The sequence below is a fragment of the Natrix helvetica genome (genome assembly GCF_964273705.1).
Source record: "Natrix helvetica genome assembly, chromosome: 1".
Lineage (NCBI taxonomy): Eukaryota > Metazoa > Chordata > Lepidosauria > Squamata > Natricidae > Natrix > Natrix helvetica.
The window spans coordinates 58,433,544-58,450,030 of NC_138548.1; the positions used below are offsets into that span (position 1 = coordinate 58,433,544).

The following is a 16,487-nucleotide window of genomic DNA, read 5'->3' on the forward strand; positions in this document are numbered from 1 at the left end:
AGATATTCTGGGAAAGATGATCTCCTCTAGTGTGCATTGGAGAAATGTCTTGGATATTGGTGTGAAATGCACACAATTCCTGGGTGCAGATGACAGAGTAACTTTTTTTTTCAGACCCAAAGATTCTAACACTGAGCAAGCTGTCCAAAATGGTATTTTTCCCCAGAGCCATCACACATATAAAATACACATAGAATTGTGTTTTTTAATAGTTTTGTTTAGTTCCTAATCATTCTCACCAAGAGAAATGCAACAAAGGAAGCAAGGTTTTTTAAAACATAATATGTGTAAGAATAACATTGTTCTACCATGGACATTGAAAAAACCCATATGTATAATTCTTATTTAAATATGAAATCATCACCATTGCTATGGTCTCAGGGATGGTTACAGGAAGTGGAACACATAAACCATGTAGAAAACCAAGGGACAGGCAAGGGTTACCCCTTTTCCTTGAACAATTATGGAGGGTTGCAATGAAACTCTAAACAAAACCAGCCTGCTGGGAAACTTTCAAGACAAGGATCAGTTAATTCCTTCCAAAAAAATGAAGCATACTTTCTCTTCCCGTCATTCCCTCTCTTAATGAAGACTATCAAACATAGTTTTTCCTAAATGGCAAAATACTTGACTGTACGATGTGGCTGAGATTACAAAGATATTGTGAATTCTTAATTTGGTTTTGCTGCTGATGAGTAGGACCGTCTGTGTGGCTCTCCCAGAGGTGTCACTGAATTCTTAGCTCAAAGTAAACACACTTCCCACAAACTCAGCTGCTTAATCTGTTTGCAGGTTGAATTATAAAATAGAATGGGTGACTGTGGGTGCTGGGAAGTAGCAGTGAGCATTTCCATGTTTTGTATTTTTTTTAACAGAGAGGACATGCTGTTGTTGTCAAAAGATTTTGCTCAGCTGTTTAATTTTGCTACAGGCCTGGGAAGCTGACTGTAGCATTAACTGACCTAGTAGACATTTTCCCAAGTAGTTAAATATGTCAAATTGAATTAATTCTCCCAAGAAAAGCCCAAGCTAAAGTTAAAAATCATTTAGGTGATATCCCAAAGTCTATTAGAGCACTTTTTCTCTTTTCCAAGGAAAGGAAAATGGCAGTGGGGATGAAATTAAAGAAAAGCTAGATAATATCTATTGAAATAATGTATGATTACATTATGACATCAGCATATTTAATTCATTTATGTTATTTATTAAAATGTCTATGCACATATTTTCCTTCCCAGAAAGCCTTTAGAATAATACATAATTTCAAAATATGCTCATACAAAAAGAATAAAGCCAACAACTTAAAACAGAAGGGAACAAAGCCAGAAGACAAATTAATCCAGATTTAAAACCCAACCAGAACCCAACAGAATAAAATAGTTTTATCCCCTACGTAATAAAAAATGCTTTTGAATGGATGCAGTTAGAAAGCAAGATGCTTTTCCACAATTAATAATCCCATTTCTTTTGTTAAGACCTAGACAAACTGCTTATAGTGACTGCATTCATAGCATCCTAGGGGCTAAGCCAGGAAGAGCTTGATGTATATTAAAACATGGAGTTTTAACAGCAGCATTTATTTGGATATTCAAAAGGCTTTTGATAATATTCTTAATGAAAGACTCTCAAGCAGCTCCTTGCTCATGGATATGAAGAAAGAAAGGACCCTCTTTGGATTGAAACTGGTTTAAAAAAAGAATATAAGGAATAGCAATATGTAGTACATACTATTAGCAAAGGGAGCTCTGTAAATGGACTATCCGATAAAAAGTATTTTTGTTCAGGTTAGGAGTAAGTAGCTCAAACTAGTGAATGCTACCCATTTATTTAAGGTGATTAAAACAAGAAGGGACAGTGGTCTACAAAGCTCTCTTTAAACAGAGGAAAAGAACATAAACATGGTGAATGCAATACCACCTAAGTAGTGATGCAAACCGGGGCAGGAATGGCTAAATTCACGTATAAATAACTAAAATGATGGCAACTGAATAGGAATAGGTCCTCAGAGTTCAACAGAGCAGTTGAACATGACTGCTTTGAAGACGGATAATTTAGGGCCAGAAATATTAAGAAAGGAATTTAAAATAAAACAGGTAATATCATAATGTCAAAGCTTTGATCAAAATATATGACATAACTCATTTGTAATAGTTATTGCAAAGTATTACAAACACACGAATATATTTTTGTAAAATGGAAAAGATTCAGCAAAGGACATTAACAACAATCAATGTTTGGATGAACTGTCCAAGGTAAGGGCAATTGTGAAGTAAGGCTACAAGATTTAAGGCTTTTTGATTTAGGGAAAACGCAAACAAAAGGATAAGAAGGCATGAGAGATGTGTAGAGAAAAAAAAAAAAAGCACCTGGCACTCAGCACTGTCAAACTACAGAATTCACTATTACGAGATTGACAATAATCATTAATTTGATGGTCTTAAAAGGGAATTGCAGTCTTTATTAGAGGAATAAAGAGATTGATGGACTAATACTTGTCCACTGGTCTTCTGAAAATCCAAAGTCATTTTCATTTAGCTAAAGGGAAATTAAAACTCTGGGGGATCTGAAACGCTCAAGCTTTATTCTTTTTTTGAAGCATGAACGTGAGTTATGGACATATACTCACAAGTAACGTACACATAATATACAACTTGAGAATAGCTAAATAAACACAATGAGAATATACAAGATAATATATATTTCAACTGGAATATATGCTAAGCAAATATGCATGAAAACTTTGAAGACATGTATATTACAAGATTAGTAAAATGAAGAATTTAGCTATTATAAGAAGATAAAAGTATTTGTACTAATTCTTTTTTCCCTGAAGTCATTTTACTCTCATTTTTAAATTTCTGGTCTATGTTCATTTTTCTGACCTAATCAGTCCTGATTCACTCTTGACATTAGCAAATAATGGCCTGCCTTAATTGTGCTAATGCGCTAGGTAACAACTCTGTCCAACTCAGTTCTTGGATTAAATCTTCCTCTTACATTCTACAGATTAAGGGTGTATTTTGTCTCTCAACAACAAATGAATGGATGCCAGGGTAACATTTGGCCAAGAGTCTACTGTTTCTGAGAATAGAATACTGCCAGCATACAATGTGACTTTTTCTGCACCAGCTTATTTTTCTATGCCCTTGTCTATCTCTTGGGGACTGTATCACATTGTACCAGGCTGTTTTTACTGCCTTTGCTAATTGACATGGGAAATTGCCATTAAGTTGTAGCCTTGACCTAACAAAGTCCTGGCCAGAAGAAATGAAAGTTGCAACTGTGCCTTGCATTGTCTAGCAACTTTATTGAGGATGGTAATGGGGTGGGGGGGAGTCCCTTGCATTAGAGGGCAATCTTACCAACCAAGTACAGCAACCTTCCTGGCATCCTAATAAAATCCAATAATCAGAAACAGCAAATGCCAATCATTCCTTAAGGGTTAAGTTAATGGTTATTCTTTTTATCCCTGCTCAGAAGAAGCCAAGCCTAACTAACATGCTCTGGCCAGCTGGATATATCTCAAAAACTAATGATAACAGAGCTATTTACAGGAATGGCCAAGCTTGCCAATCAATTGTGCCAATCTTCTGGCATCCTAGAAAACCCAGCGATCAGAGGTAGTAGAACTCATCAGGACAAGTCAACGGGCATTCTTCAATGTAATGCCAGGCCTGGCATCCGCCAAAAACAAACAAAACGAATATACTTTTTAGAGTTTTGGAAAGGTTAATGTTTAAGTTGGAGAAAGAGATTTTCTGCACTGGTTCAATCACTACAATTTAAACTGTTTTCTGATCCATGCCATCTCTTTCTAAAAAAAAGAAAGAGAGATAAATTTCAAAAATATATTATGATAAAACTCTTGAAAACATTTGGCTAAAAAGTCTACTATTATCATCTTCTAATTATGTCAAAAGCTGAAATAGGATATTTTTCTGATGATGCCTCAAAGAAATGTGGAAGAAGGAAGCCTGAGATTAGAGAGTGATTTCCCCAGTGGTAGTCCCTCCCTTTGGCACAGCTTGATGTTTCAGAAGGTGTTGGAAACAATCCTCTAAGGGACTATTTGAGATTGTTGGATGACAGCTATATATCTATTTATAATGTGAATAGTATATTCAAATATTATAATTGTTATTTGTTTTATGGGTGTTTCTATCAGTGTAACTCATATGTTGTAAAGATGTTTAGAATTGGAAAAGTAGGCAACATATACATTTACCGTAAGTAAACGAACAACTGAACAAACAGTCAATGAGTATTTTCCTCCCAAATTCAAACTGGTACAGATCATATTGGCTATATGAGTCATTCCAATGAAATATTCACTGACTCACAATTCATTCATTTAAATTGGCTCACCCCCAGTTTCAATGTGCAAACTTGAATCAAATAGTGCCTTCTTCAAATTTTCAATTTCAAGTGGATCAGAATTAACTCATGTCAGGTATGAATGTGTAAGAATATTCACAAACTTGTATTGAAACTGTTGTGGTCCCTCGCCATAACAACTAATCCAATCTCTAATATGTAAAGCTATCTTCAATAAAATCTTGAATAGAAACTGTTGCTGTGCGTTTGTGTCGTGTCTGTGTGTTTCCTGTCTCCTTGCTAATTTTGCAACTATTCTATATTGGTTACAAACAAATCTTTGAAGATTATACAATGCCAAAAACTTTAAAATAAATTGCTATAAAGTCTATTAAACTGCTTTAATGCTTTATAAGAATGTTTAGTATTCCTATCTTTTTATTGTGTTTTTTAGGTCATGGAAAAAAGGTACAATAGCCCGCTTAGTTAACAAATTGCATTTTTGTAAATGACAGGCTATATACTTACTTTTGAAGTTTTTCAGTAGTCTCCTGGAAAGCATCTGAAGTTTGCTGAAATTGTAATTCCATGCTTGTTTTCTCTGCTGCCATTTGCTGGACTTGGGTGACCAGCTCCTCATTGTGAAGAAAGAGCATGGAGACAATATCATCTTTATTTTTCAAAGCTTTTTCATATGTTGTAAGTGTGGAGTTGAACTGATCCTTAAGATTTGCTTCTTGGGATAGAGCTTGATGCAAACTGGTGAAACAAAAATATGTACATCAGTGGTGATCAATACAATGCCAATTTAAATATATCAATCAAAGGGGTATAAATATGTGCATACACATTCATTCATTTATTAAGTATACAAAGTGACACAAGAAAACCTGCTGTGTCATTAATGATAGTTTTAAAATACATTTAAATTAACATAGAGCTAACTCAGCAGCTTAATTCTTTAGAGCATTTTGACTATTTTTCTTTCTTTTCTTCTATAAGCAGATATTATTCAGGAGTTTCTTGGTATTTATAGGTACAAGTTGCTTCTGATTTGTACAATAAATCCCAAATCTCTTGCCTTTCTCAACATAAGAATTCTTTCTCAGGGAGAAACTTCAGTGAAATGATACTGATTACTGTATTTCCCCGAAAATAAGACTGGGTCTTATATTAATTTTTGCTCCAAAAGATGCACTAGGGCTTATTTACAGGTTAGGTCCTATTTTTGGGGAAAATATGGTACTAAATGCATCCATCTGACTGACAATCTTAACTGGGGCTTATTTTGGTGGTAGGGCTTATATTAAGAAACACCCTGAAAAATCATGCTAGGACTTATTTTTCGGTCTTATTTTGGAGGAAACAGGGCATCTTTAAGAAGACAGACAGACAGACAGACAGACAGACAGACAATTGCAGAAATTTATTTCTGAGGTTCAACCTCAGAGGCTATATCTGAATGAAAAAATAAAGGAAACAACTTCAGAATGAGCTGGTTCATACTATAACTAGGTTCCCGTATTCATATGACTACATTCTACTTTCATATTCTCACTACATACAAAATAATCTGTACTGAGCAGAACAGTGTAGATCTAAATTTAGGGATTAGAAGACACATCAGGTGGGAGGAACCAGTAGGCTACTTGGCTATTCCATGACTAGGTGCTCAAGCTTTCTAGGTTCCTGAGCATTTTCCCTTTTGTCCAGGAAATCTATTTAGCTGCTGGTATCAGGAATATGACGGTGACTGCACCTGAGTGTCTATGTGCACACTTCAATGTGTGAAAGTTTGACTTCAGTTTTGATCATGATTAGTTACTATAAAAAACAGAAATGTTTAAAACAGCTGTTAAATGTAAAAATCCCATATTTATTTATTTATATATATATATATATATATATATATATATATATATATATATATATATATATATATATATATATATATATATATATATATATATATATATATATATATATATATATATATATATATATATATATATATATATATATATATATATATATATATATATATATATATATATATATATATATATATATATATATATATATATATATATATATATATATATATATATATATATATATATATTCTGTCCTGTGATTCCAATGAATATGCAGACTCAGGCTTGGCTGTTTGTCACAACTAATTACATAGATAAAGCCATCCCTTGGCTAGGAGCCTAGAAAGTTATCTTCAAGAAACCAAGATTAAACTTACGGAATGCTTTCTCAAGGCTAGTAAAATGGACTGTTGTTTCCTGCAAAGATTCCCCTCCCGTCGCTCCACCTATAAACTCTTTGGAAGGGGCCACAACCTGAGCCAGATGTCCCTACTTCCTTCTATGATGTCTTCTCCACAGCTGTTCCTTTCTCCTCTCAGCTCTACGCATACGCACATCAGGGACAACCTCCCTCTGTTTCTCTTCACTGCTTCCTGCCTCAGATGCCACCTTGTGGACAACAGGCCTCTCTAGTTCCTGCTCTGATTCCAAACACCCTCCAGAGTCTTCCTCATCCTCCAGAGCAGTGTCATAACGGTTTCACTGGTACAGGTATGCAGGTCTTGGCATATTCGGGTCTTTTCCCATGTAAGATTGAGAGTAACTTGGCAATGTTTCGATGAGATCCCACTCGCCATCTTCAGGCTGGTGCCTTCGGCTTCTTGCTTGTGTGAGTAAAGTGTGATCGGAACTGCCATCTTTCTATAAATATTGGTGTGTGTGTGTGGAGTGCTGGCTTTGTTGCTGTAAGCGGGTTGGTTGGCTGTGTTGTTACATCTTGATTAGTTGATGGAATTGATGTATGCAGATTAGTCAGCTGTTTCATAACATCCTGGGTGGCTGAGGTACTAGCTGTGTGTCCATTAGTCTTTTGTGTTGTAACGACCTGGGTAATGGGCTGTGTGATGACATCCTGAGCTCTAGTGTAGTGATATCCTAAGTCCTGTGCTGGAACATCCTGGGAGGTTGGCTGCGTTATAACATCCTGAGCCTTTGCGTTATAACCTCCTGAGTTCTGTGATGTAATGTCCTAAGCAGATGGCTGTGATGTAACATTCCCGGCTTTGGTTTGGCTCCGAGTTTGCAGTCTGCCCATGTGTTCATGGCATGTGTCAGTTTGCTTTGTGTGGGGGTCAGAGGGGCATGCAGCAGTTGGTGATGCCGCCGTGGTTTGGCTTCTGGATGGTGGTTGCATTTTGTCTATGGGATGGGTTTGGGTTTGAGTCTGGTGAGGGTGATTGGTGGCGGCGTCCTGTGTTGTTCTGGGTCTGGTGTCAGTTTTCGTGGCTGGGACTCGTTTGTTGACTAGGGCTAGTTTCCAGAAGTCTGGTAGGCGGGAGGTATAGTTACGTTTATTCATGTTGTGGGGATGTTTCTCTTTTTCGATGGCTTCTATAATTATTCTCTTGTTGAAGTGTTCAGTTTTGGTGATTAATTTGGTTCCTTCAAAATCAAATTCATGTGTTGCTTTAAGGTGCTAGAAAAGGGAGGAGGTTTTTTCTTCTTTTCTGACTGCGTTCTTGTGTTCTGCGATGTGTTCATTTATTCTCCTATTTGTTTGTCCAATGTATGTGGCTAGGCTGATTTTGCATGGTATTTCATAGACTCCTTGGTTTTCTTGCTGGATCTTGTCTTTGGGGTTTCTTAGGATGTTGGCTATTTTTTGGTCAGTGCAGAAGGCTGTCTTGATATTGTGTTTGTGGAGAATTTTGCTGATTTTATCTGTGGTGCCTTTGATGTAAGGGAGGAGGGCAATGCCATTGTCCTGTTCTGTGTCTCAGTTCTTGGGGGATGTCTCCTTTTGGATTAGGTTGGTAATTGTGTTTCTTTGGAATCCGTTGGAAATTAATATGTTTTTTAGTGTGAAATTCAGTTTTCAGGTGGTCTTTGTTGGCTAGGCGTTTGGTTCTGGAGATGAGTTGATCTGTGCAGGGTGGCGATGGGATTGTGCATTTAAGTAGTGGTTGGTGTGTGTTTTTTTTCTGGTACATGGTGTGTCCTAAGAAGCCATTGGTTTTTTTGTAGATTAGGACATCCAGAAAGGGAAGTTGGTTGTTTGCTTCTATTTCCATAGTATTGTATTCCATTGTATTTTGGGGTGTAGGCTGTTGAGATGTGTGAGGAAGTTGTCCAGTTTATCTAAGGCATTGATTTCAAAATGTTCCACGTATAGGTTTGCAATGACGGTGAGAGGGGTGATCCCATAGATACTCCTTCTATCTGTTGTATCCTTTGTCCTTTGTGGATGAAGTATGTGTTGGTTAGACAGTGGTTGGTCAGATCTAGGATGTACTTAGGGTTGTTGTATTTGTTTTGGATAGCTGTCAAGGCTTTTTTAATAGGCACTTGGGTGAAGAGGGATATGACATCGAAGCTCACGAGTAGGTCGCTGGGTTGTAGGTTATGTTTCTTTATTGTTTCTATGAAGTGGAGTGAGTTTTGTATGTGTGAGGTGATGGATTCTGTGTAGGGCTGAAGTTGTTTGGCAAGAAATTTGGAAAGATTCTGTAGAGGTGAGCCTATGGAGCTAACTATGGGTCTGAGTGGTGTTCCTTCTTTCTGTATCTTGGGGAGGCCATAGAGCTTGGGGCATCTGGATGATTTCTCTCTGGGGATGATTTTTTGCTGGATCTGTTCACTGATGGGAGAGACTTTTATTTTGGATTTGATGGTTTTTTCCAGGTAGATGGTGGGGTCTGTGTTTAGAGGTTTGTAAGTGGGGTCTTGGAGTAGGTTGGATAGTTTGGCTTTGTAGTCAGATGTGTTCATCACCACAGTGGCGTTATCTTTGTCTGCTGGGAGAATGATTATGTTGTCGTCTTTCCTCAAGTTCGTGAGTGCTTTTTGTTCTTCTTTATGTAAGTTGCTTCTGGGTGGATTGCTGGAGCAGAGGACGTTGGTGACTTCAAGTCTGATTTTATTGGCTTCATCTGGACTGATTTTGGTTAGGGTAGCTTCAACTCCACATATGATGTTTTCAGTGGGGATGTGCTTGGGGGTGACTGCAAAGTTGAATCCTTTGGAAAGGACATTGGTTTCTGCTATGGTGAGGGTCCTGTCTGATATGTTATGTACTGTTTGTTTCATGAGTTGCTGTGGAAGGGGGTTGGGCTTCTGCTGTTTTTCTAGTCTGTGGAGTTTGTTGGTGTGTGTGTCTGTCTTGTGGGAGGTTTCTGTTTTGGCTCTCCAGAGGGCTAGTTGTTTGGATTTGTCCCAGAGTGCTGGGTGGATTTTGTTACTGAGTTTGAGGTGAAGAGTGAGTAGGTCCCTGTTGGTTTGGTCTAGTAGGAATCTTTTCCTGTGGAGTTCGTTTCTGATTAGGGCTAATTCAGTTCTTTTCAGGATCCTTTCAGCGGCTGAGGTTTTAGGATGGAATTTTAGTTAGACCAATGGGCACACAGCTAGTACCTCAGCCACACAGGATGTTACGAAACAGTCTACTAATCTGCATACATCAATTCCACCAACTAATCAAGATGTAACAACACAGCCAAACAACCCGCTTACAGCAACAAAGCCAGCACTCCACACACCCCCACCAATATTTATAGAAAGACGGCAGCTCCGATCACACAAGCACGAAGCCAAAGGAACCAGCCTGAAGATGGTGAGTGGGACCTCGTTGAAACGTCGCCAAGATACTCTCAATCTTACACAGGAAAAGACCCGAATACGCCAAGACCTGCATATATGTATGTATGTAGGTATATGTGTATATGTAACCACTGTGTATATATGTGTATATAACCACTGCCTAACCAACACATACTCTATCCATAATGGACAAAGATACAAACAGATAGAAGGAGCACCCATGGGATCACTCCTCTCACCCGTCATTGCAAACATACGTGGAACATTTTGAAACTAACGCCTTAGATAAATCTGAACACAAACCCAAACTCTGACTTAGATATGTTGATGACACTTTTGTGATTTGGCCACACGGAAAAGAAAAACTGGACAACTTCCTCACACATCTCAACAGCCTACACCCCAAAATACAATTCACTATGGAAATAGAAGCTAACAACCAACTTCCCTTTCTGGATGTCCTAATCTACAAAAAACCCAATGGCTCCCTAGGGCACACCATCTACCGGAAGAAAACACACACCATCCACTACTTAAACGCACAATCCCATCACCACCCTGCACCGATCAACTCTGTAGCCAAGACCCTCATCTCCAGAACCAAACGCCTAGCCGACAAAGACCGCCTGAAAACTGAATTTCACACTCTCAAAAACATATTAATTTCCAACAGATTCCAAAGAAACACAATTACCAACCTAATCCAAAAAAAGACACTCCCCAAGAACTGAGACACAGAACCAGACAACGGCATCGCCCTCCTCCCTTATATCAAAGGCACCACAGAAAAAATCAGCAAAATTCTCCACAAACACAATATCAAGGCAGCCTTCGGCACTGACCAAAAAATAGCCAACATCCTAAGAAACCCCAAAGACAAGATCCAGATAGAAAACCAGGGAGTCTACAAAATACCATGCAAAATCTGCCCTGCAACATACATAGGACAAACGAACAGGACGGGGGTAGCGAACAAGTTTGACAAAAAGAGCCAAAATTTTAAACTGTGAGAGTCAGAGAGCCACACCACGCAGTGACCTGCCAAAACAGACCCGGAAGCAATGTTCTCTCTAATTTTTTTTCGATGTGAGCAGAAAAGTATAGTGTTTGAGCGGCACATTTTCATGCCTGAGCACCCGAATTTTTTTCACAGATGTCACCTAAGACAACAACGAAATCAGTATTATTTGAAACTCAAAGTTATGTTTCTTCACGGTACCCGCTTAATTCAAAGTGTTATATAATATCAGTATCACTTAACAACGCTCCTGCTTAGCAACCAAAATGTTGGCTCAGAAACTCTGGCATTTGAAGCACGCAACTTTTAAAGCTGTCAAGTTACAAGACCCTTGCACCCCTAACCCTTTAGGGAAAAAAACCCCCAGGGGTCTTCAAACCTGACAGCTTTAACACTTGTGGACTTCAACTCCCAGAATTCCTCCTCCAGTCATGTTGCAGCAATGTCATCTGCGTGGATCTGCTCCATCTTTGCTTTCTTCATTGTGGGCAGGGCTTCTGCTGAAGATGCCGACGAGTACGAGTTGCCACCAGAATAACTGCTGCTACCTCCTCCTCCTCCAACAGAATCACCAGATTTGCTCCTGAGCTCAGCGCTGGGTTACCTCTGCCCCCTCCCCCTCCTCCGTGCTTTTGAGGAGCCATGAGGCTTTTTTTCCCCTGCTCCCCCCCGCCTTCCTACTGGCTCCTGCAGCCTCATGGCTCCTCAAAAGCACGGCGGAGGAGGAGGAGGGGGCAGGGGTAACCCAGCGCTGACTGAGCTCAGCTGCTCCGAGCGGAGGGGAGGCGCCGCTGCCACATGCGGAGATGCCGGCTGGAGCTTTGGCGGCTTCATCTCAGCCGCAGCGCCGGGCGGCAAATCCGGCAGTGCTGCCTGTTAGAGGAGGATGAGGAGGAGGTGGCAGCAGTTCTTCCGGTGGCGGTGGGGGCTTTGGGGCTTCACAACTAGCCTCAGTCGCCCCGTGCTCCTCAAAGCAAGTCTGGGGAAGTCCTTTGCAGGCGGCCCGTTCTAGCTGCCTGCAAAGGACCTCCCCAGCTTCCGAAAGGGAGCGCGCGATCCGAGCCACAGTATACTAAATAATGATAAGAGGCAAAGAGCCTCATTTATTTTGGCCGGGAGCCGCATGTGGCTCGCGAGCCGCGTGTTCGCCACCCCTGGAACAGGAGAATAAATGCACGCATCGGAGAACACAGGAACGCAGCAAGAAAAAAAAGAAAAAACTCCCTCCCTTTTCCAGCACCTTAAAGCTACAGGACATGAAATTAATTTTGAAGGAACCAGGTTAATCTCCAAAACTGAACACTTCAACAAGAGAATAATTATGGAAGCTATCAAAATAGAGGAAACATCCCAACAACATGAATAAACGTGACGATACCTCCCGCCTACCAGACATCTGGAAACCAGCCCTAGTAAACAAACGAGCCCCACCCACCACCCAGGCCGTTACAACACAAAACAACAACAGACCCACAGCCAGCACCAATCAGAACCAATCTACCGATCATGATACCGCCACACATCCAATCAATCCACTTACTGAAACAAAGCCAGCACTCCACACCCCCTCACCAAGATTTATAGAAAAATGTCAGCTCCGGCCACGCTTTAAGCCAAGAACACCAGCCTGAGGATGGTGAATGAGACCTCGCCGAAACATTGCCAAGGCAATCTCAATCTTACACGGGAAAAGACCCGAATACAACAAGATATAATATAATTTTATGGAGATTCTCTGTCATCCAGGTGATGGTTCTTGCAAAAGTGCTTTTTCTAGACTGGACTTTCTTCATTTTTCCTTGAAGACATTTCACTTCTCATCCAAGAAGCATCTTCAGTTCTGTAATGTTCAGGTTGCCTCTTGAAAAAGTCCCTTTGGGTTTTATATATACTTTATTTCACCCTTCCTAAAATTTTCCCAGGGAAGACTAGTTGGGGTTATTCCTCAGTTTTTCTTTCTTGGAATATTTTTATGAAATAGGAAAGTGGTTTAAAGATTTCTCCCATTTTAATGACTGAACACGAATCCTGCATTAACTTAGGATGGAAATTTTATAGCTATTTTTGGAATTGTTTTTAATTAGCCAAAACAAAAGTAAATTTATAAACAAATGTTTTCTTCAAAATGAATGTTTTATTTTTTATCCTACACTGTTTTGTTAGAAGCTTGTTTATTTACAAACATTGACTATATAGACTGCACTTATCTAAATTACTATGTAAGTGTAAAATGAAATAAAAACTATTTTTTCTACTGAAAAGCAAGAAGAACAAATAAATCCTGCATTAAGTTTATTGGCAATGTCCTTTTATTTCTGAACAAAAAAAGAAGCACAACCAGATTGCCATTTCATATAGAAATTAAAACTCACCAGGAATGCATAAGTAAAATATAGCTGATTTAATGGGAATCTAAAAGTTAAAGGTCAAGGAATTGGCATGTCATTACACCTACCACCTGAGGTTGTTTGAAAATGATGTGAAGTATCTATTCAATTAAATAAGGACATTTTGAAATTATAAATAATGTATAAAGAAATAAAAAGTAGGTAGAAGAATAACAGATAAAATATATTAAACATGATTTTGCCATAAGTGAAAAAGAAGAAGCATTTCAAAGTAGTATCCTGAGCTACAAGCTGAAGAAATAAGCTTACTACTTTCAAATATTAAATTTTTAAAAAGAAGAATCTTATTGGATTAGAGACCAAAGCCCATTTTAGGATAGCATTCTGTGACTGAATACACATAACATGTTTGTTGGTAAACCATAACTGATTGGGTATGCATAACATCTAAGGCATATAATGTTTATCATGTAACAACACAACATGTGAATCTAGCTAACTTACAAAATAATCATCCAGATGTTTAAGAAGTGTCTCAGTCATCCAGATCATAGTTGTCTCAAAGGGGTGGTGGTGGTGTTTTTTTTAAAGGCAACTGGACTGACTTTTTTATGAGGAAAAAAATCAGTCCAGTTGCTTTTTCAAAGAAATACCTTTGAGATAGCCATGCAGGTGCATCAGAGAAGCTCACCAACTTGTTCCTAATAATTGGTGTTCAGGACATGTCGCTTTAAAGTCTATAGACACAATATGGTCATTCAGATTAATAGCCACTGATCATTTTATCTTCCATGAATTTATCATATCACATCAAAGAAGCATCTCATGGAAGTCTAGAATTTAGATTTTATTTTTTAATGCTACATGTGGAGATTTGCATTTACAAAAGGATCCATAGGATGAAGCTATATACCCAACTATAAAAAAAGGTAAAGGTTTCCCCTGCTAGTTGTGTTCAACTTTAAGGGAGTGATGCTGATCTCCGATTCACAGCTGAAGCGTTAACATTGTCCGAAGACACTTTCCGTAGTCATGTGGGCAGCATGTTAAATAGATGGCTGCATGACGCTTGCAACTAGGAAAGCTAAACATGGTAATTCAAATTTGGTACAAAGGGTAAAAAAGTAAAATCTAAACTCTGCAGAAACATTCTGACAACGTATCATTTGAGTCCACCCTTTAAAATATATATATTTAAATTAATAGCTCTACCAATTTACAACATACTAAGAAGAACGTGGTGAAGGGCCCATTCAGTTAAATGTTTTAAGAGCAATACTTAGTAAGGTCTCCAAATCTTGGAGATTTAATGGAACCATCGGTGCCGTTTCCTTCGCACTACAATTCACGTCAAGCAGTTGAAATATCTCTAAAAAAAAGTAGCTCAATTTGCAGCTGTACTAGTTGCCGTTTACTTTCATTATCATCTCTACGGAATAGGTTTAGTCTGCTTTAAAATGTATACGGCTCATTTTGCAAGCTGATGTTTTGAAAATAAAAAAGAGTTTGAAGGAAATAGTGATTCACTAACGAGACAAAGTGGAAATCAATTCCAATTCGATATTGATAGCTTCCATGTGATGTAAAGTGTGTGTTCTTTCTAATTAAATGTAAACATGTTTAGTTCTAAAGTCCAGTAGGGATGACAAGAGCCACTAGAATGGATTGCTTAAGCATCGATCAACTGATTTTCCAGAGTCTTTTGTTTATTCCCTAAGATTCTTGAGCAATCTGTGGCAGGGTTAGTGTCAATTCCAACTGACTTTAATTTAGGTCATTTTCAGGTAAGAGAAGAGGGAAAAAAGAGCAGTCTTGACAACAATGTTGAGTGCTCAGTGATACCCAAAGTTATTCATTAACCATGTCCTTCTGATAGCTAATCAATACCAATGCATGGAGCCAAGCACACTGCTCTAAACTGCCCCTCTCCTGAAAGCCAAGTCTTGGTAAATATTTAATGGCAGTAAAGGTGTTTTGGTTGTTATCAAACTGATACCTTAAAGAACTCTTAAAAGAACTTTTATCTTCCTTCTCTTTTCAGAATTTGTTCAGTCATTATATGGCCCTGATGCATAATGCTTATTTATTTCAGCTGACTTTGGATAAAGGATATTCAACTGCCCTCTGTACCTATCAGTGAAAATCCTCTACTTTAAAAAGACTTTTGTTAAAAAAAATACCTTCCAAAACCTGAGCTTTGTTTTGAAAACATGAAGCTCGGAGTGTTGCAATTAATTGTTTTTAACTGAATTAGGGGATCAGACGTAGGCTATGTTGTGCCACAAGCAATTTTGGACTATAACTACAGTCTTCCTTAGATGACTATCTGGAGAAAAAGTGAGATCAAGTTGCCTGTTCTTGTTCAATTAAACAGTCCAATTACATGCTGAAACCAGACTGAGTTTACAAAAATAGCCCTCAAAGGCAATAGGAAACCACATCCATATTCCTGCCAAGAAAATGGCATGAACAGAGTTCAAATCTGAGACTTTTTAGTCCTCAAATTGCTTTCCTTAACTGCTGATTTATTTATTAATTTTCTTTTTCTTCTTATGTATTAAAACGGTTTAATTTATTTCTTTGATTTAATTTATTTCTTCCTGTATATGGTCATTGGATTGGACCTTTTAATCAGTATAAATAAAACTTTGGAGCCAATCCCTTGTGTGCAGCACAGATTTTCCTCAAGCAAAGTTCTTGAAATAAGGAAGATAAAGATGTATTTGTCATGGAAGAAATTTTGGAAGCTATATTTTTCATTGGTAACCCAGGCATATATTTAGAATGCGCAATCCTTATAATATTTATCAATCAAATTTACAGCTGCCCATCTCACAAAAAAGTATTTGCCTAGAAATGTGACCCGGAGAAGATAATTATATTAATCCATCGGCTATGGACCTAACTCAGTTAATTAAGACCCCACTCATAACAGGGGACACACGCTCGACCTGATTTTCGTCTCAGGACAACGGATGAATTATCTAGATTTAGGGGATATTTCTATCCACCCCTTGTCATAGTCGGATCATTTCCTCCTTAGGTTTGACTTCCATACTACCACCCCTCGCCGCAGGAGGCGGAACAGATTAGATGGTTCCGCCCCCAGGCGCCTGATGGACCCTAAAAGATTCCTGATGGAGCTTGGCACTTTTCCTGAATCCCTTGCTCACAGTTTGA

At 38.5% G+C, this 16,487-nt stretch overlaps 1 protein-coding gene across 2 annotated transcripts in view; it reads right to left on the reverse strand.

Annotated features, from left to right (window-relative positions):
* The window catches only part of MIPOL1 (mirror-image polydactyly 1), a 215,445-nt gene that overhangs the window by 20,333 nt on the left and 178,625 nt on the right, over positions 1-16,487 (reverse strand). For both annotated transcript variants that reach the window (XM_081968555.1, XM_081968556.1), the window contains exon 11: positions 4,843-5,073. In XM_081968555.1, the coding sequence (XP_081824681.1) occupies positions 4,843-5,073 (231 nt within the window). The remainder of the gene's footprint in view (positions 1-4,842; positions 5,074-16,487) is intronic.